Below are 21327 nucleotides of genomic sequence, written 5' to 3'. Positions count from 1 at the left end.
TGCCAAAACCACAGGTTGGATGTTCCTCGGTTGGGCCCTTGACCAGGCCCGGCCTCTTAAGACAAAGCAACTGCCACATTCCCATTGCTGACATGGCCAGGAGCGACACCCCCTCCCCCATCATGGTGTTAATGTAAGAACCTAAGAGAAGGGCGAACTGGGACCCCCCATCGCTCCGCATGTGCAACCCACAAAACCCCCAGCTTTCCCCTTGCCCATCCTCTCCACCCTCGCCTTTCCGCAGGCCCCGGTCAAGGGAGGTACAATGGCAACACCTCTGTGTGTTTGCCCGGACAGAACCTGGCGTGTTTGTAAACCCTGGTTATGGCTTAGTTGTTCGGTCTCCTGCCACAGGCCCATAGACAGCTAGCCGTGTGTGGCGTTCAGGTGCCCTGTGGCACCTGCAGCTGACCTTCCGCAGGGGCCAACCTCTCCGTCTGCAGCTACTCTCTCCCCCTCCCCAGGCCAGCCCAGCTTGGGAGCTGTTCCTCTCTCTCTCCCCCCCCCTCTCTCTCTCCCTCTCTCTCTCCCTCTCTCTCTCACACACACACACACACACACAGAAAGGCCTAACAGCCTCCCCTGATTCTGCAGCAGAGCGAGCAAAGCCCCCCCCCCAGTCCTCTGCTCTCTGGCGTTTCCATAGAAATAAATGTTTGTTTCCATCTGTTTCTGCTGGAGGTGGCTCCCCTTTGCCAAACAGCTGCCGGCTGCCCCCCAGCAGCCCCAGGCAGCCTGCAGAGGGGCCTAAGGCCTGGCCCCAGAAGAGCTCTATGCTGGCCTGAGGGGCGGCCCAGAGTGTAGGAGCTGGGCTGCACCCACAGGGGCGGGTGGGCATTCGGCCTGACAGCAGGAGGCATCGGGCCATTTCCTAGGCTTGGACCCCGGGGGGGGAGGGTTCGGGGTGCCCCCAGGGTGGACCTCTTGCATTATTTACCAAGATAGCAAAACTGGAAAAAGTGGCCACTCCCTCCGAAACATCCCACCTGAAGACATGACCAGACTGACGGGGAGGGAGCGAGGGAGGCAATTCCCTCCCTGGGTGGTGCAATGGGGCGCTTTCCGGGTCCCCAGAGGCCTTGGGAAAACAGCCCCCCTTTTGGACTTTAGCATCCGCAGGGCTTCAGCTCACCAGGAGGCTGAAGAAGAAAATGACCACCACCCTGTTCCTACCGGCCTGGCCAAAATGGCCCCGGGGAACCAAGGCCGTTTCGAGTTGCCTGACATGTGCCCAGTGCCCTCTGCTTTGGGCCCCGTCTGGCTCTTCCTTCACAAACCTCCTTCCTCTCCTTTCCCCTTTGGGGCCCGATTCCCGAAGGAGGCAGACAGATCATCGGGAGGGGCGGGCGGGGGGGGCTTTCTCTCTCTCTCATTCCCCTGAAGAAATTTGGGCTGCAGCCACGCTTCTCCCACAAAAACATCACAAAGCCACCTCTCTAGCCAAGCGCTGTGCTCCTGTGTTGCGTTCTGCAAATGACACACACCTGGGGCCCCCTGTTCCTTGTGGTGGGGTGAGCAGCGGGCGGATGTATTTGCGGTGTCTCAGTGCAAAATTATGTGGCTTGTTTTGGGAAAGAAAAGAGGGAATTTGGCTGTAACAATTTTCACTGCTGTCAACGGAGCCCATCTTCAGCTAGCCCAGGGGTCAGCAACCTACAGCTCCGGAGCCACATGTGGCTCTTTCACCCCCTCTGCTGCGGCTCCGTCACTCAAAATATGCGTCACAACCACCAATGTGCGACACCCACCAGCACATAATTTATTGAGCGAGCGTTTCAACCTCCGGTAGGCCAACCCTGGATAAATCCAAGAAAAGAAAAGTTTCAGAAGAAAGCAGAAGGTTTAATTCAACGACATCTGCTAGTTTTGTGGCCGCTCAAGAAATAGTCAGGCACAGGAAGGGTTCTGTGGCTCCCGGTGTTTTCTTTCCTGTGGGAAACGGGTCCAAATGGTTCTTTTGAGTGTTTAAGGTTGCAGACCCCTGAGCTACCCATAATACCACTAATTCATCCAGGACACATGTTCCTCGCCGAGAGTATGACTGCAGACTTGTATCCTGCCTGTCTGCACTCAAGGTAGGGAGCCAAGACCTCAGACCGAGGGTCCAGCAATGCCCACCTAGTGCCCTAGAGGCGTGATGGCAAACCTGTGGCACGCAGAGCCATATCTGTGGGCACGCGAGCGTTGCCCTAGCTCAGCTCCAGCGCACATGCGCATGCAGGCCAGCTGATTCCAGGCCCAGCGGAAGTCAGGAAATGGGCTGTTTCCGGCCTCCGGAGAGCCTCCAGCGGGGTTGGGGGAGGCTGTTTTTGCCCTTCCCAGGCTCCTAGAAAGGCTCTGGAGCCTGGGGAGGTGAAACAGGGCTTCCGGTCCCATTGTGCCATTGCGTGCCAATAGCAGGGAGAGCACAGGGGGTCGCATGCCCATGCACGGTGGGGTGGGGTGCACTGAATGATGGGTGTGGGCATATGCAACACCCCTGCGCTCCCCCATGCGATGGCAAAAAGGTTAGCCATCACTGCCCTAGAGGCTCTTCTGATCCGGCTGCCTTAGATCTGGGGGAGGGGGGGATTGGAAGGGGACCCAGCAGCTGCTCTATCCTGCAGAATGCCGTGGGGCGAGTGGGCCAGCAGCAGCTCTCCAGGGAAGAGGGAGGGAGACAGTCTTTTCAGTGGCCCCCTCCACAACATCTCAGGGACTGAATCCGGACACTGCCGAGGGGGGTGTGTGTCTATGCTGCACCGTGGGGGGCTCTAAAACAAGTAGGGGCCTTCCCCCCCCTCCCAAGTCCCCTGTCAGTCTGCCTGAAGCATTAACACACGTGGCATCAGTCATCATTCAAGGTCTATACAGCACAGGAGCTGATTTTATCTACTCTGCTCAAACCTGACTCTTTGTTCTCCTGGTCCACCCCCCAAGTGTGGAGCCCTTTGGACATAATTTCCTGTTGTCTGTCAAATGGATGCCAATGACTGATTGATTCGGAAGCCATCCCAGATGTAACTGTGGCCTAAAACTTGGCCCCTCCCTCTCGCTTCATCCTGCAAACTGGGCAGGTTTTTGCAGGGAACTGTGCAAACCTTCATTGTGTTGTTTTCTTGCACAGTGTTTTCCCAATGTGGAGATGGAACAGTGCAACGCAGGGGGGGAAACAGAACTGCAATCGGATTCCAGAATGATCACAGCCAGATTTTGTTTTTCTCACAGCACAAACGTGGACTAAGATTGTCAGAGGGGGAAAATGCTGCACCAGAATGGAAAGAACCACAAATGTTGGAAAGCTGCAAATCCGCCAAGTGAAATTAGTGGCCTTTAGCACGTGTGCTAATTAAACACAAATTTGGGAAAACTGGAAGCTGGGAAGGAGCCAAACGCCTGAAATAGAACCGTGCCTAATTCAGAACAAACGAAGGTGCTGGAGAGCTCTCCTCCGATCTGGCTAATGGGGAGATTTCTATAATGTAGACAAACAGATCAAAGGGTCGTCTCCACCCACCCCACGTCAGGCTTTTCTCCCTTCAATTCTACTGACAGGCAAAAAATCCGCTAAGTGTACCAAGAAGCCCAGATGGTCCCCCTCTGCCTTCCCTGCTTGTACTGGCACCTTTAATAATTAAAAGTCTCAAAAATAGAGAACAAAACCGTTTTTGTTCTGGTCTCCAGCAACAGAAAAGAAGCAAAAACTCACAGAGGACTGAATATAAACCATGATACAAATAAACCACTCCTAAACCAAGCCCACGGCAGGTTTTGCAGCCTGCTTCATTTATAATAAAGCTCTTTTAATCAATTTATTTATTTATGGGATTATGGTCGGTCCTCTCGCCCCTCCTGTTCAATATTTATGTGAAGCCGCTGGGTGAGATCATCCGTGGTTTTGGGGTGAAGTGCCATCTGTACGCTGATGATACTCAGCTGTACATCTCCACCCCAGACCACCCCAACGATGCCCTTGATGTGATGTCTCGCTGCCTGGAGGCCGTGCGGGTCTGGATGGGGAGGAACTTGCTCAGACTCAACCCCTCCAAGACCGAGTGGCTGTGGCTTCCGGCGCCCCGATATAGTCAGCAGGTGCCATCGCTGACTATTGGGGGTGAATCTCTGCCCCCCACGGAGAGGGCTCGCAATCTGGGTGTCCTTCTGGATGCACGGCTGTCTTTAGAAGATCATATGACGGCCGTGGCCAGGGGGGCCTTTTATCAGGTTCGCCTGATTCGCCAGTTGCAGCCCTTTCTGGATCAGGACGCCCTGCGCACGGTCACTCATGCCCTTGTTACTTCCCGGTTGGACTATTGTAATGCTCTCTACATGGGGCTCCCCTTGAAGAGCACTCGGAGACTCCAACTGGTCCAGAATGCGGCCGCGCGGGTGGTTATGGGCGCAACTCGTTGTGCCCATGTGACACCCCTCCTGCGCGAGCTGCACTGGCTCCCAGTGGTCTTCCGGGTGCGATTCAAGGTGTTAGTTACCACCTTTAAAGCACTCCATGGCATAGGACCCGGGTACCTCCGAGACCGTCTTCTGCCACCAATAGCCTCCCACCGACCAGTCCGTTCCCACAGAGAGGGTCTCCTCAGGGTGCCGTCAACCAAATTATGTCGACTGGCGACGCCCAGGGGGAGGGCCTTCTCTGTGGGAGCCCCAGCCCTATGGAACGAACTGCCCCCGGAAATTCGTAAGATCTCCGACCTCCGGGTGTTTCGCTGCGCACTGAAGACCATATTATTCCGCCAGGCCGGACTAGCAACACAATAGTTTTTAATTTGGGATATTTAAATTTATTGGGGTTTTAAATCTGAGTCACTTTATTTAATTATTTTAAATTTTATATTGTTGTTTTGTTTGTGTTTTTAAACAGGCTGTACACCGCCCTGAGTCCTTCGGGAGAAGGGCGGTATAGAAATAAAATTATTATTATTATTATTATTAAATAAGGATTTATTTATTGGGATTAAATTAATCAGGATTAAAGCAGGCTCTTGACCCCCCAATGATTTAGACCATGTGGTTTGCAAATATTTGTATGTCTCTGAAATATAAATGTGATACTTTGTACCAGGACATGATCACTAATATATTGTATTTGCTTAATAAAGCCCTCCACCCACCCAACAGTTGGCATGTGTCCCTGGCCTTCTGCCTGAGAGGCCTTGCTGGGCAAATGCCCCCTTTTGATTCTGCAATCCAGGCTTGCCTGAACCTCCGGGCTGAGAGGGCTTCGCGGAAGACCCAATTTGGAAGACGATAGAATAAGACGGAGAACTCCGTTAATGAGCCACGCACAGCAGGGGCACCCAGCACCATGGGGGGCGGGGATGCTCACGAACTGAGGTTCAGGGCACTCCGAGATCTGGGGAGGACTAGGCCTTGGCGCTCTCTCACACAGAGAGATGCCCCAGATGCTGGTAACCAGGAAACCAGAACCCAAATCCCGGTTGCACTGAGCCGCAATGCCAAAACAGAGCACTGGCCTATTACACCTGCCACATCCTTCTTTCCAGAACTCTTTCCCGTTTGCAACTTCATCCAGCCCGGAAAGTCTGAGGTGAAGGACAGAAAGAGATCTTAAGAGCTACACACACATTTATGGAATGACTTCTCTGAGGCGGTTTTTTTTCCCCCTTTTCTTTTTCTTCACCTAAAATATTTTCACTGCTATTGTCTGGACAGCCAGCAAGACGACCTGCGCTTTTGTACCAAAGACATGGACAGCACACAAGGAGGAAAAGGAAAAGAGGAGGGAGAATAAAGGGCTCTGCAAAGATGGCCTTCCGTGAGAATGAACAGATTGGGTGCCAGTTCGATATTTATCCCGGGGGTGCGCAGTAAATTGAGGACTGCGGCAGCAAAAATTTGCTTAACTGCAAAAAAGAAAAAGAAAGAAAAGAAAAAGGCTAATTATTTCCACAGCAAATCACTGGGCCACAATGTGCATGTTAAGCAGGCAGTGGGTTTCCTGCTTCCTTTTGGGTCGTGTGGAGCCTCAACCCCTCTAAGCCCAGGTTGGGGTCACCTGGCCCGAGGAGTTCCTGCCAAGGCCACCCCTTGGGGTCTCAGTCCCGGACCCAGAGAAAGCACAGCAGGCGAATGCTCCCCTCAAGGACTAGCACCTCCCCCGGGGGTGGGGAGGGAAATCTTCCTCTGCCTCCTCTTTCTCCTGCCCCCACCCTCCATTCTCTCTCTCTCACACACACACACACACACACACACACACACACACACACACACAACCTCTGCCATATTCTCTTTCATCAGCTGGCTGGGAGAAAGACTGGTACTAGTTCTAGTACCGTTTTACAAAGCCTTAGAAAGACCACAATTGGAATATTGCATCCCGTTCCCTAAAAAGAGTGCAGAGAAGAGTAACTAAGATGATCAGGGGATTGGAGGCTAAAGCATATGAAGGAAAGTTGCAGGAACTGGGTATGTCTAGTCTAACGAAAAGAAGGACGGGGTGGGGTAGACATGATAGCAGTCTTCCAATATTTGAAGGGCTCCTACAAAGACGAGGGGTCAAACTTTTCCAAAGCACCTGAAGGCAGGACAAGAAACAATGGTTGGAAACTACCCAAGGAGGGAAGCACCAGAACTAAGGAGAAATTTCCTAGCCGTGAGAACAATTAACCACTGGAACACCTGGCCTTCAGAAGTTGTGGGTGCTCCAGTGGTGGGTTGGCCCCAGTTTGGACCGGTTTGCAAGAACCGGTAGTAAAACCGGCAGGAAGCCCTGCTCACTGCCCCGGATGTTGTCATCGGCGATCTGAGCATGCACAGAAGCAAGGCGTGCATCCGAGTGAGGCGAGTGCGTGTGATCCCATTGCGAACCAGTAGTAAAGATAAGTAGAACCCACCCCTGGGGTGCTCCATCGCTGGAGGTTTTGAAATTGGACAAGCATTTGTCCAGGATGATATATAGGGTCTCTTGCTTGAGTGGAGGGGATTGACTAGAAGACCTCCAAAGTCCCTTCCAACTCTGTTATTCTATGTTCTTGTAGGAAAACTAGGGGAAACTTCAGCATTCATCCCAAAGCATTCCTATCATCATCATCATCATCATCATCATCATCATCGTCATAGTTTGTCAGTCACCCAGATGTTCAGACTGGATTTGGCATTTTTATCTACTTGGTATCCAAGGACCTGAGATAGGTAGATGCGGATATGTTACAGATATCATTGCAGGGTTGTTGTTATTATTATTATTTGTTAACTTTATTTGCCGCCTCTCTCATGGCTTTTTCTATATTCTTTGGCACAACCCTGACTGGTGGCTTGTTCAGCAGCAAGAAACACTTGGCAGAGGCGAGCAGAAGTGGTGGACCCCGAAAGAAAGCTACGACTCCCACTTTCAAACCAGAGAATGTTTTTACACCGGCTTCCAAGAATGTGGCCTTCTTTTGTCCAGAAACCGTGCAGAGAAGTTGGCTGATCAGTCTGGAGAGACTTCCTCACAAACTGCAGAAGACAAAGAAATATTTGTCTCACGGCAATCCCGAATGGCATCCAATAAATAATCAGGGAGGGAGGGATGATGGGGAGGGAGAAGAGCTCTGTGAAAATAATTGAAGAGCTTCAAGAGTAATCAATGTTGGGAAAGGGGCAGGGGAGACCCATAAACCCACCAGATAAAAGCTCTCTGTTTGGAGGCCAGCAAAGGGAAGAAAAACTCAAAAGAAAAACTCAAGGCAAAGATAAGCAGGAAAATTTAATTATTTCATTAGTTATTTGTTTGGTCTCTGGCCAGCCAAAAAAAATTGCAATTTCAAAACCACACAGGCACACACAAACATGGAGGCACAGAGAGCAGCAACAGCTGCTTAACCACAGAGAGGAGGGGCCAGCTGGGTGGGCAACCAAGCACCAGAAGGACCAGGGAGAGGACAGGGGCCATTTTGCAGCCCCTGCTTCAAGGGCTGGTTGGGCAGCAGGGAGGCTCATGGCTTGGCGACCTTCCCCACGTCTCCTTCTAAAGAGCACCCCGGATTTCTGGGCTGACCTAGGCCTGGAGACCTGACCCCGAGTTTTGATCCAACACTGTTGGAGGGCATCCTGACAGGGGCAGAAACAGGCATCGGGGAGGCCCATCCATCCATCGCCTTCAGCTGCCTGTTTAAGGCTGACCCCTGACTCAGGCAGGCCCCTCACGGGCCCCCTCCCTGGATCAGTGGCAGGTGAAAGAGAGAGATTTGATGGTGCAGAAGGCAGGAATTGCCTCAGAGAAGCCTCGGTTTTTCTCTTCCCAGCCGGCAGGCACAGCGGGCAGTCAGGCTGTCTTAAGCATGTCAGTGCCCTCCCAGTGGCTGCCGGAAAAAAATCCCATTCACTCTGGATCAGGCAGAGCGACCGAGAAAGCACCACCTGGAGGCCTCCAGCTCAGACTCAGCCAGCCGCAGACCGCACACCCATCTCTGAGTGAGACAGAGAGAGCCCAAGGGGCGTTTTCTGAGCCACCCTTAAAGCCAGGACCTGGGCGAGCAGGTGCTTTCGTTTGGGCTCTGCCAAGGTGCCACAGAAACCGAAATGAAAAGCATGAAATGGTCTTCCCACGTGCCAGCAAGCCTGGCCTGGGAATAAGTCCCAGAGGGAAAACGGTGCTCAAAGCATTGCTCTCAAGGAGCCATTTCAGCTGCCCCATCAGTGGAACCCTGAGGTGAGACCTACGGCTGTGTTTCTCCTTTAACGGGCTAGGTGGCAGCATTACAGGGATGGTACGCTATTCAACAGGGTGAGTCATCGTCATAATGATAACCAATGGTTATGGCTCCACCTGAGGCAGCCAAGCTGCTCACAGCTCCCACAGAGTTTTGGGCAGCCATACAATGTGCAGGAAAAGGGAGGTGGTGGTTCAGTGGCTAAGACACTGAGCTTGTCAATCGAAAGGTCGGCAGTTCAGTGGTTTGAATCCCCTAGTGCCGCGTAACGGGGTGAGTTCCCGTTACTTGTCCCAGCTTCTGCCAACCTAGCAGTTCGAAAGCACATAAAAAATGCAAGTAGAAAAATAGGGACCACCTTTGGTGGGAAGGGAAGAGCGTTCCGTGCGCCTTTGGCGTTGAGTCATGCTGGCCACACGACCACGGAGACGTCTTCGGACAGTGCTGGCTCTTTGGCTTTGAAACAGAGATGAGCACCACCCCCTAGAGTCGGGAACAACTAGCACATATGTGCGAGGGGAATCTTTACCTTTACAATGTGCAGGAGCCTCTTACTAAACAGTCCCTTGAATGCAACACAGGGATGGTTGTGCGTCTGGTTGCATATTTTTTGTACGAGTGTGGGTGTGAGAGAGAGCGCACCTAAGTAAAAACATTGCACAACCGAGTCAGTTGCTGTCCTCTCACAGGAGCTGCTTCTGCTCCTACCCCCACCAGGCCAAGGCTGCTTGGTCTGAAGTAAACCAAACTGCGGTAACACCTTCCTTGTTGTCAAATGGCCATCTAGAGCAATGTGGCGAGTTAAATAATACCAACCAGAGTCCTATGACATGGAGGCCGAATCCGCATGGACCACAGGATGGGCAAAATGCTCGGCTCTTCATCAACTGTGGCCCTTGTTGGCTGGCCAGCTGGCAATGAGGCTCAGAAGTGACACCAAAGAAACGTGGAAGTGCCACAGAAGAAAAACAGAAGCCGCCTCTTGAGGAAGCTCCTTCCGGAGCTCAAAGCTGGAGACCTGCTCAGGCCTGGGGGGGGGGGGGGCGGAGTGAGTGTAAAGGAGAGGCAGCCCTGAGGGGCAGAGCAGATGAGGGGTGATTCGGCCACCAGCCTCAGAAGTTCCCTTGCTGGTTCCAGGACCATGGAGAGCAGGCCGATGCCCAGAGGGTCTCTCAGAGCTGTTCTTGGCTTCTGACAGAGGAAAGGGAGATCCACCCTTGGGACAGGCAACATGGGATCTGGTGCTGGCAAGAGGCCTCCATCCTGCTCCTTGACCCTTGTGAGGGAGGTTTCAAAGCATCTGCTGCTGCACCAAGAAACAGCTAAATGTCTGCTAAGGGGCCGTAATTCCTGCACAGAATTAATAACAAATCTTCCCTGCCTCTCTTCAGCCTCCATGCCCATTTTCAGAGCCCCAACCTCTGCTAAACATTTCTCTCCATTTTTTTTCCTGCTCGGGAAACGCAGCCTGAAAAGGACGAATTTGCATTTCAAATCATTGTTTGTTGTTATGACAACAGCAGGATAGATTCCCCCCCTACCGCTCCGTGTTTTCCCTTTCTGGGCTTTTGAACTACTCATCATCATCATCATCCACATTATGGTGTACAAGTAAAATTTTAAGATCTGACCTTGCCCAGTTAACGCCTACTTTCCTTTGCCTACGACCGTGGAAAGCAGAGGACAGGAAAAAAAAGGAGAGACAGACGGGTGGGCAGGGGACGTGAGATGGGAAATGGCCCAGGAATAATAAACCAGGCATCCCCTCCTCTCTGGCCAGAGAAGAAAAGGCCTCTTTCTGGGCAGCCCAACCACAGCAGAGCTGTGCCGAAGCCCCTCTTGCTCTCTCCCTTGTGCTCTTTTTAAAGGGAGGGAAGGGCTGTGGATCCTCAGGGCAGGTGGGTTCTCGCACAGAGCCACATAAAGCGGTGATCTCTTGTGGATTTAGTAAGAGCAAAGCCTCGTTCTGTCAGACTGAGCAGCCCCAGTGATGGTTCCAGCTCGAGTCCTCCAGTTCTCAGGCAGATAGATCCTCGCAAGGAATGGAGAAGGAGCGAGACACCCAAAGTTTAGTTTAGTTTATTTGATTTATCTGGGATGAAGCCAAAAGGCTTCTTCCATGAGGCTGGATCTCAAGGTGAGGCCTGCAGAACAGTTGCCTCCCTCACCCGGTAGCAGTGTGGCTGCCCATTAGCTTATCCTTATCCTTGGGTCAAAGGAACAGGTGCCACCCCGGCACAGAAAATCAGAGCTCCTGCTTACTGGACACCTGGCTTTCCCAAAGGTGCTTTTTCAGGTGAAAGAAAGCAGAACTGGAGGTCACTGACGCCTCAACGTGTAACCCCAACTCCCCTAATTACATGCTATGGATGCCCCTTCTCCCTCTGGAAATGCTCCCCATCCCAGGTGCTACAAGGAGTATTTTCCAAAGAGTGGGGAAAGCAGCCACAATGGTGCCACTCTGCTCGGCAGGAAGGTGGGCAGGTGCTGGACAAAGACTGGCTGAAGCCTGTAGGAACTCTTGGGGTGACTGTCCCTCCAACCCCGTGCTGTGGCTGTCCTGTGAGTGAAATTGTGTGGGGGGTGGGGGTGGGGGGCAGATTTCCCTATGAGACAGTCGGAGTCCATTTGTCTACTTGGTGTTGCAGTTTTTTTGTCAAACCCATCCCAGTTATGCCAATATACGTATCTTCCTAATGTATAGCATAATGCATTTATGTACACGGCTTTTATAAATATTTGCATTGCTGTGCAGATATTTTAACACACACACACAGTATGCTGTACACATTGATATTGTACACATCAGTGGTGGGTTTCAATTTTTTTTACTACCGGTTCTGTGGGCATGGCTTGGTGGTCGTGGCATGGCTTGGTGGGCGTGGCTTGGTGGATGTGGCAGGGGAAGGATACTGTAAAATCTCCATTCCCACCCCACTCCAGGGGAAGGATACTGCAAAATCCTCATTTCCTCCCGATCAGCTGGGACTTGAGAGGCCAAGAATAGATGGGGTGGGGCCAGTCAGAATTTTTACTACCAGTTCTCCAAAGTACTCAAAATTTCTGCTACTGGTTCTCCAGAACTGGTCAGAACCTGCTGAAACCCACCTCTGGTACACATGTAATTTTAAGAATGTTGGACTAGGTGAAGTTGGGTCTTTTAAACTCATCTCTGAGGATTTTATTGACATTTCAGCTTTTGTTGCAATTTCTTTTACATTAAATTGAATGATTAAAAACACAAAAAGTATGTTTCGGCACAACATTAACCTAAAAATGTTACATAAATCTACCCAGGAACCAGCCCTGCCCTCAAGGCATCATTTTATTATTTATTTATTTATTTATTTAATTTGTATACCGTATTTGTATATATCAGAGTCCCAGATTCCCCCCACCCCCCAGGGCAGCTGCAGAAAGAGCCACTGGAAAGGAATTCTGCTCCACCCACCTCTTGGAAGCAATGGGGAAATGCAGCCTGACCGGCCTTTCACTGCAAGCACCTCCCTCCAAAATTCACAGGTAAATTGCCCCCTTTGGTGCCGCAATTTGCTTTTTTTCCTTTATTAAAAAGAAACCAAACACTCAGAAAGTTTCACTGAAACTAAACACATTACTACTTGTATCAAGTCTTTTCTATCTGAAAAATGACAGTTGAGATTCCCTCTTTTTTTTTTAATTAAGGTGGCAAATGTCTCTGGCAAATTAATCAAGGTAATCGCTCTCCAAACACTGTGATTTATTCTAGTGGCCTTAATTAGATCTTGATGGCCAACTGTGAAAATTAGGGCCTGTAATTCACAAGTTGTGGCAAGGCGCTGATGTTTATTAACCTCGTGGCTTCAAACCCAGAACATTTCAGGTTTTCAAGCACCTTCAGAAAAATCTGCCCATTATATCCAATTCCCTGACTATATTTTCTGCGTTCCAGAAGAAAAATATTCAGGCGTAGAACAAGTCAAGCCAAAAGGACGACCCTTATGCAGGTGGACCCCACCTTGAAAAGGTCCCCAAATCCCAGAAGACAAATTTGAAAACATCTCAGCCAGCACAGAGGGACAGGGAGTGGGGGCGATGGGGAGTGTTTCTGTTCCTTTCAGCTGAAGAAGAGGGAAGGGGAGGAGACCTCCACCCCAGGAAACTGCTCCCCTCCTGTCCTCAGGTAAAACCTGGCCAGGAAGGTGAACAGGAAATGAAGCTGCAGTTCACTGGTGCTCAAAGGTGAGAACATGGCCCTTCCCTTCTGAAACTAATGGTTAGTGCTCACAACACCCCCTGCATGTAGGCCAATAAAACGGATCACTCCCCTCCTCCTCCTTTCCAGAAACACACAGGTTAACTAAAACTACTGTAGCAAAACTACAACCTGTGCCAAAATTAACTGGTGTGTGTGTGTGTGTGTGTGTGTGTGTGTGTCCGTGGGGTCAACCTCACTTCCCAACACCAGCATTCCCTGCCAGGAACCCAGCTTGGCTGCCTGTGCGCAGAAGGGCCTGCAACCTGTACTTTTTACATTGAAAGCAGCAGAGAGAAGGCAGCTCGGATCCCACACCAAAGGAACTCCTCTCAGGCTGAAGGAGATAAGTAAAACTGCAGCTCAGAGAGAGATAAGGCAGCAAGACGCTCTTCATGCCATTTATAAGAATTCCTGGCTGCCAACCATATATTGGAGAATCTAAGTAGGTTTTTCCTGAACTAGGGGCAGGTGTGGGGGAGGAGGGTTTGGGCAGAGTGCTTTCTGGCCCTCCAGAGGCAGCGGAGGTGGGTCTCAATGCCTGGGTCTCTGGCAGAATTCACGTTGCCACGCCCAGGTGTGTCTTTTGCAAGCAGGACTCTTCAAGGGGAGACCCTCGGCCACTTACGGGAGATGCCCACGGAGGGCAGAGGCAGAAGAGGCCACAGAACATCTGGAGTCCCATCTGTAAGGATTTCTCAAATTGCGCTTGCATGGAAAGGAGGGCCGGGCTATGCCGTCCTTCAGGCTAGGCCATGGGGGAGGGTGGGACACCGGACGGCTTCAGCTTAGCCATGTGTGAACCCAGCCAGTCCGGTTTCAAAACCATGGTTTAGCGTGTTGTGAGAAGCGAGCCGATTGTGGCTTATTCGGAGAGAACTGGATTTAGCAGGGTGAGTGGATCCCGCATATGGGGTGGAGGGACGTGACACACAGGTCTCAGGAGATCGCTGGCTCCTCCATCCTGGGGCGGGAGGGGGCTTACCTGGGCGTCCATCAGGAGCTGGGTCATGAGGGACATGGACCTCCTCAGGGTGCTGCTCTCACCGGGCAGGAAGGCCTGTTGGGGGTGGTGGCCGCCGCCGTCCTCCTCCTCCTCCAGCGCCTTGGCCTTGTGGACAATGAAGTCGGAGATCTGGTCGTTCAGTGTGCGAAGCGACTGCACGGCTGAGGAGAAGGAGGGCAGGAAAGAGGGGTCACCTCCAGGCAGCGGCAGCTGGGAGAAGGGGGGGGGGCTCCCGTCCACCTCCCACCAGGAAGCCGGAGAAACAGAGAGGAAAGGCAGCGGAGCCATCCTTACCGCACCCCCGGCGGCTGCGGGAACGGGGCAAGGGGGCACAAGGGTGGCTGTGCCTGGGAGGCGCCGCCTGCCCCTCTTCATCCCTGCCGTGAACCTGGCTTGAAAAAGGTAATCGGGATGCGAGCCCCCCCCGCCCCGGCCAGTCAGTTCCCCGGGGAGCGGAGGGAGGGCCTGGCGGGCTGTCAGCGCCACCTGCCCACTCCTTCAGGGCCGGCCCTGGCCGAGCAGCGGGCGAAGGTCCCTTCCTTGAGGAGAGAAGGCCGGCCCGACCCCTTCCGAAGTGCCGAGGGCGGCGACCAGGGAAAGGCTTCCCCTCAGACGCCCTCGCCAAGAAGACCGCCCCCCCGCCTCTCCGACGGCATCCCAGGGGGTCTCGGGAGGGGGGGGAAGGGCGGCGGCGGGGCTCACCGGCTGCGCAGCGGGATGGTTCCTTGAGGCCGCCGGGTAACCCCCGCCGATTGTGCTTTACTTTGCCCGTGAGGACGGGAGCCGGACGGATTCGACTCGGTCTCTTCCCCGACTGCCCTCAGGCGCGCGAGGCTGACCTGCGAGCGAAGGCCCGAGCGGGGAAGCGGCCGGGCGGCTCCCTCAGCCTTTTCCCGGCCGGCGACTTTGAGGCTTCCCCCCAGGGGCTCCTCCGCTCCCACCACGCCGGATCTGTCCTGGGAACAGGTCTCTCCGCACAGCCTCACCGAAGCCCCCCCACAAAACCGTGGCTTTCGGGGGGGAACGTCTGGTGAGTCTCGCACAAGGTTCATGTTTAGCAGACAATATTGTTGCAGTTGCGCCCCACCGCAAGGCCCTGCGGGAGCCGCCCCGCCCCCCCCCCCCACCGGGCGGTAGCCAAGTGATCCTGAGGGAGGGAGGGAAGGCGGGAAACCCGGTCGCCTGGCCAATGTCCAGGGAGGCTCTGGCCTGGCCCTGGAGGGAGGCGGTGCATCCTGTGGGGGGACAAAGGGCCCAGAGCTGAATGCTCTCTGGCCTCTTCTGGAGGTTACCGACTTCCCAGACCTGGGCTGACTGTGGTCAAAGGAGCCCTGGGGGTGGATCAGCAGGGCCCCAAAGAGACCCTTTTCCACCCTAGAGAATGAAGAGGAGAAGAGAAGAGAAGAGAAGAGAATTTTTTATTGGCCAAGTGTGATTGGACACACATGGAATTGGTCTTTGGTGCATACGCTTTCGGTGTAGCGGTAAGAAAAAATAAAATACGTTCATCAAGAATCATAAGATACAACACTTAATGATAGTCATAGGGTACAAATAAGCAATCAGGAAACAATATCAATAAAAATCGTAAGGATCCAAGCAACAAAGTTACAGTCATACAGTCATAAGCGGAAGGAGATGGGTGATAGGAACGATGAGAAGATGAATAGTAGTGCAGACTTAGTATCTAGTTTGACAGTGGTGACGGACTTATTTGTTTAGCAGAGTGATGGCGTTCGGGAAAGAACTGTTCTTGTGTCTATTTGTTCTGGTGTACAGTGCCCTATAGTGTTGTTTTGAGGGTAGGAGTTGAAACTGTTGAGCACCCAGTTTGTGGGGGCAATAAGCTGACTTTGTATAAAATATACAAACGTATGAAGGCTATTGCTTAACGCACTGTAAGCCGTCCTGAGTCTCCGGAGAAGGGCAGCATATAAATCAATTTTTTTTTAAAAAAAACAAAAAACAGTTTATGTCCAGGATGCGAGGGGTCTGTAAATATTTTCACAGCCTTCTTTTTGACTTGTGCAATATATAAATCCTCAGTGGAAGGCAGGTTGGTAGCCATTGTTTTTTCTGCAGTTCTAATTATCCTCTGAAGTCTGTGTCTGTCTTGTTGGGTTTCAGAACCAAACTATATAGGTGCACATGACAGAGAAGCAAGAGGGTCCACCATAAAGACCTTGAGCAGAAGAAGGCTGGCCTTTCTCCTCTTGGACAAACCCCCAGAATGGTGCTGGCTTCCAAGCGAAGTCTGCCTTCCCTTGCCGTCCCCCTTCCCGGCCCGGTGATGGGCTGGAAGGGAAGGAGCCTTGTTGGCCCAGAGGCAAGATTGAGATTCTGCAGGGGCCGGTCCAGACACCTAGCAACGAGACAAAGCCACCTTCTTCTCCCCTCCAGCGGTATCTCCCAGAGGGTCTGCAGGGGAATGCGGAAACCCGGAATTCTCTTCCTCAGCCAAGGCAGCGCATAATGCACCCTCTCCAAAGCTGACCCACAAAGGAAGGGGGGCAGGAGAGCTGCAAGCACCCTGCTGGGGAACGGGACTCAAGCACGTGTCAAGGAGTCAGAAGCTGATGCCCCCAAAGAGGGTCCCCCCACACCACAGACACCCCATGAAATGAGAGATTAACCGTCATGAGGATTGAAAGGAGGGTCTTCTCCCCTCCTTTCAATCCTCTGTGGCAGCAACAGCCAAGAGCACTAGAGCTCTCTGTGTGTGTGTGTGTGTGTCAGAAGGCTTAATGGTCCTATCCAAGGGAAAGAGCACAGAAGGCAGATGACAGCTTCAGATCTCAGCTTTAATCCTTCATCTCGACAGTCCTACCAGTGGAGAACTTTCCTCCTTAAAAGAGGAAGAAGAGCCCTTTGTGAAGGATCTTGCCACGTCCCCTATAAATGACCCTCAACTTTTCTGAAGCTTGACCCCCTGGAGTGAAGGATCAACTTTAACAACTGTCTTGCTGTAGCCTGCGCATCCTGCAGAGAAGGAGTGAATTTCAGGCCACCACTTGAATTCTGAAAAAAACCAAGAATTCCACCTGGCAGGTGGACAGATTGTTCCTTCAAACCAGAAGCACTTTTCTTCCTCTTTAAGGTCAGAAAGGTTAAGGTCTTTTGGCTTCTTCCAAGCAGCCTCTGTCTCCCTCTCCTGGTGCTCCCTGGCTCTCACGCGCCCCACTGGATAAAAACACCTTCCAGACCTTATCGATATCCAGGAGATAATCCTTGCAGAAGAGTTTTCTGTGGTTCTGATCGGCGCTTCACCTCCAGAGTTCAGCCCCCATCGGTCAGTTCTTGAAGGGGGCATCCAGAGTCTCTTGGGAAAGTTGTCTGATCAACAGCAAACCTCTGCTTTTCCTTCAAGGGCGCACAAGGATCTTTCCCTCTGATCCTGGCTGGTTCTTTTGACTGCAAGTACATCCAATCCTATTATTCTACATTCTAAATATATCCTACTCAAAGCTCCCTGCAAGATTGCAAAGCAGGACGTCTTGATCTTTATAGGCAAAGGCAGGCATCAACTAGTCAGAATTCATGGCTGCAGCGACTGGTAACCCCACAGCTCTCCTGTGCCTGTTCAGCACGTATGAATCAAAGCCTTGAAACCTTTGTCTCTCACGGGAACAGGAAGGAAGGCAAAGGACTTTCCCAAAAGCTTGTATTAGCAAAAGAAACTCTCATTCATCTAGGAATCTATGCTGGTTAAAAACAATTCCATTGTCAAGTATTTTTAATGGATTTGTGTCATGATGTAGCCAGAGATAAGGTAGACTGCTTTTAAACAAAGCAGGAGAAATGTGAGATTTTGTCTAAGTCCTTGAATAAATCTGCTAATTCTGTTTTTTTCAAATAACAGCACAGGGCCCCGGAAAACCCTTTTTCTTCCGCCATCTGTTTTTGGCATCGTCTGCCTGCCATGAAAGACCAGGGACAGCAAAGAACCCTTCCAACCACTGCCTTCTGAGCTGACTTGCTTCCTCTTCCAGGCCAGCAACCCTGTCTGGCACAGTGGCCGGACTGCATGAAGAGAGCCAGGAAAGCAGCTAGCTCCAAAGGGGCCTCTTCTGAATTGGTACACACTGGGTGGGCGGGCAGCTTTCTGTTCCACCAACTCACAATCGCCCTCACGAAAATAAAATGGCATAAAAAAGCCGAATCCTCTGCTGTGTCTTGAGTCTCCCCTCCCCAGCTCTTTTACTGCAGCTGGCAAGACGGAGGGTGGCCCTTGCTGGGGCTCTTCCTCGGAGTGTCCTTCTCCGGCCTCCCTGAGAAAGAGCTTCCTCTGCGGGCCGAGCGGTTGCGTGGCCAGCTAAGGAGGAAGGTGCCAAAGCCTGCAAAGGAAAGCCATGGTGGGCACTGGCCTGGCTCAGGGAGGAGAGGCTTGAATGGCCTGCAGGGACAGGCGTGGAGCTCACTGCCCTCCGGCTGGTCTGATTAACCCCACAAAAGTGGCACCAGAAACACCCTTTCCATGTCCGGGAAACGAAAATGCCCCCTTGAGACAACAACTGCCTTGCGTCAATTTCTCTCCAGCAAGGGGGGGGGGGGAGGCTCCCTTTCGGGTCCACAGGGCAAGCCACCTGCTTAGCGAGGCAACACGTGGCTGTCTCCTGTCTGAGCCAATCCAGCTGCCGTGGAGGGGGCTGCATTGGAACAGGAGCTGCGAACGAATAGAAGACAGCCGAGCGTTTTGCCTCTGTTGGGGCCAAAGTGCAGAGGGAGCTCCCTGCCAGATGTGACAGCTGGCCTCCCTTTTCCCTTCATTCCTCCTTGGCGGGGCCACATTGGCAGCAGGGCTCCCTATTTAGATGATGCTAGAGAAACGGAGAAAAGACCCTTCGCTACCGGCCACCCTAACCCTAACCTCCACTCCCATTTAATTACCTCCCTTAAGGACTGTAGCCTTGCAGCATGCAACCGAAAGGCTGACCGAACGGGACTCCCAGTTGCCTCTCTCAGATCCTCCTGAAGAGATTGGCCCAGCTTAGACCAGTAGCACCCCAGCACCTGCTGGGTCGCCCAGGAAACTGTCCCCGTTATCACCCCTGGAACAACTGGGAGAAGATGAGCAGGGAGGGACTTGAACTAGCCCAAATCCTCTTTAGTTCCCATCAGCCTACATGCCCAGCAGTATGGGATGGGGGATCTGTAATGTCCTTCCGACCTAGGACAGAACCCACAACTCTCCTGGTTGTTCAGGGCCCTTGGCTCATAGCAAGGACAGAGAAGGAGCTGGAACAACAGCTACAACAACATCAGCTGCCACCACTCCTTTTGGCTCAGATCCACTCCCTCATAACACAACCCATCTTACTTAAACAAAGCCAGTTTCCATTTCTGAGTAGTTGCACGGGTGAAGCCGCGGCAGTCCTGATTTTGAACATGCCTCAGGGTGAAATCCTGCACAACAAGGCAGGGGCACAAGAGTATCTGTGGATATTGTTCATCTCTTCCCTGTGTTGGTGGAGAATGTTTTGATTGGCCCATCTCTGCATCTTATCCCTTACGGCCGCTGAACCAGCATTTCCTCCCTCTGCATCACTGGCTGTCAAACCTGGGACATATAGAAAGCTCCTCTTGGATAGCTCATTCCTTTTCCAGGGATATGCAGCAGGAGAAGCATGTCACCCTCCCCCCTCCATTCCCCCACTCTTACCTGCCTCCAGAAGTTGACACTGATGCCCAAACACCTGCGAGAAGGTGACCGGACTGGTGGTGTCCACAGACGAGGCCTCCATAGCTTTAGCAGGTCTCCCAGCTTAGTTGTGCAGACTCTCCCGAGGGTCTTCAGTCATCCCTCCTTCTCCTCTCTGGTGAAGCAAACGGGCAGGAAATAAATCACCCTGGCAGCGGGGGTGGGGTGGGGTGGGGTGGTGGTGGCAATCTCACCTCCGCCTTGATGTGGCCAAACTCCCTCCCTCCCTCCCCCTTCTTCATCTTCAGTGAGAGGCCTCTGAAGTCCCTGAGACGTGTGTCCCTTGACCCTGGGGTTAATTTCAGAAGCTCGTGGATGACCCAGTCAAACTCTTGCTTTTCCTTCCTGGGGAAATTTGGCAATTCCCCTGGCAGGAGATCAACTCGTTTGGTGAGGCAGCCTCATAGGACACTTCCCTCCTTGGCTTTGGCAAACCTTCCACAGCCAGAGCAAACCAACCCCTCCCCCCCCCATCCAGACAGCAACATCGGTGCCTTGTCAAGTAGCCAGCTAGCGTCCATCTCGGTTTGGCTCTGGCTCCCAGGAACCAGTTTTAGGAATCCTTGCTGAACCCATACGATGCTCAGGATGATGGTGGTGGATGGCACTTTGGGATGGTGTCTGATACAAGGGGGAGGGGGAAGCCTCCTCCTCCTCCTCTCCCCTCCTGGCCCCTGCTTACCTAATGCATCTCTCTGGTCCTCTCGTTCCCTTTCAAGCCCTGCAGCTGAGCCCTTCGCCCGGCACCAGCATCTCCTCCAGCGGTCTGCTGCCCTCCCTCCCTCCCTGGGCTGAAAGTGGGGAGGGGGAGGAGCTAAGGAGCATCACTGATGACGTCGCCCTCCTGCAGTCTCTCCTCCCAGGCCGGTCATGCAAAACACCCTCCTGAAAACAGGGAAGGGGAGGGAAAGTAGTCCCCGGGCCCCTAAGATCCCCATCGTGCCCGTGACTGGGGTCATTCCCTGATGCAGAGGCCAGTCTCTAGCCTCCTGCCTCTATTGGGCTTCCTTAACCAGCCCCCCCCCCCTTAAACTGGAGGGGAGAGAGCACTTAAAGCATAGGTATAATTAGCTAGTTTGTGTATATAGTTCTAGCAGCAGGTTGGAGCTCAGCATCTCAGATTGTCCAAAGAAAAGATAAATCTTTTGGTAGTGAGCACAGTAAAGCCCGGAATCATTGGACCAAAGGAGTTGAGCCCCCCCCCCCAAAACAAAACAAAACAAAACAAACCCTCATCAGACCCAGCCTTTGCTGGATGCCTAAGTCGAAAGCAGAGAAGGGCTGTCAGGTCTCTTCTGCCCTTAGGGATCGTCGTCTCCAGAAGCCCCCATCTGGAATCTGCCCCCCAAAAGACTCCCCATCCTGACATCCAAGATGACGAGATGGAGCACTTCCATTTATTCTACCCCTACCCGGGTCAGCGCATCTGGCTTCTTCTCTTTCCTTGCCAGAGCCGGCCTCTCCCGACCGTCCGTTGTCTGTGCCTGGTTTCTTTGGCAGGGGAGATCTGGATTGAGAACTGCAAGTGACTTGGAAACCACGGTTCTTCTGATACACATCTGGACTTGCAGGCATCCAGATGCTTTTCTGTGGATCTCCAGTCCCTCCTGCAGATTAAATCTGCCTGCGCCTCTTTTCCACTCTGGCCCTCGTGTTCCCCTTAGGATCAGCGCAATTTCAACTTCACTGTGAGACTTAGCCGTGAGGAAGCGAAGCCCCCCACCTCAGTTTTCTCCAG

At 52.6% G+C, this 21327-nt stretch overlaps 1 protein-coding gene and 1 long non-coding RNA gene across 5 annotated transcripts in view; one reads left to right on the top strand and one right to left on the bottom strand.

Moving 5' to 3' along the window:
* Window positions 1-19704, bottom strand: part of KAZN (kazrin, periplakin interacting protein) — a 70268-nt gene extending 50564 nt beyond the window's left edge. For 2 of the 4 annotated variants that reach the window (XM_087879423.1, XM_087879422.1), the window contains exons 1-2: window positions 19551-19704; window positions 13871-14052 (exon numbers count right to left, since the gene is read on the bottom strand). In XM_087879423.1, the coding sequence (XP_087735549.1) occupies window positions 13871-14052; window positions 19551-19632 (264 nt within the window). In that variant the 5' untranslated portion in view covers window positions 19633-19704. Of the gene's footprint in view, window positions 1-13870; window positions 14053-19550 lie in introns of those variants that run through there. The other 2 variants (XM_087879424.1, XM_087879427.1) reach the window with 2 other exon arrangements.
* LOC148111834 (uncharacterized) lies at window positions 13962-18046 on the top strand. The gene is made up of 2 exons (XR_015730085.1): window positions 13962-14921; window positions 16019-18046. It is a non-coding gene; the product is annotated as an uncharacterized LOC148111834 (long non-coding RNA).
* Window positions 19705-21327: the final 1623 nt, after the last annotated feature.

The sequence above is a fragment of the Pantherophis guttatus genome, chromosome 15 (assembly GCF_059756535.1).
Source record: "Pantherophis guttatus breed Tessera chromosome 15, ASM5975653v1, whole genome shotgun sequence".
Taxonomy (NCBI): Eukaryota; Metazoa; Chordata; class Lepidosauria; order Squamata; family Colubridae; genus Pantherophis; species Pantherophis guttatus.
This window is presented reverse-complemented; position numbering and strand designations above follow the sequence as displayed.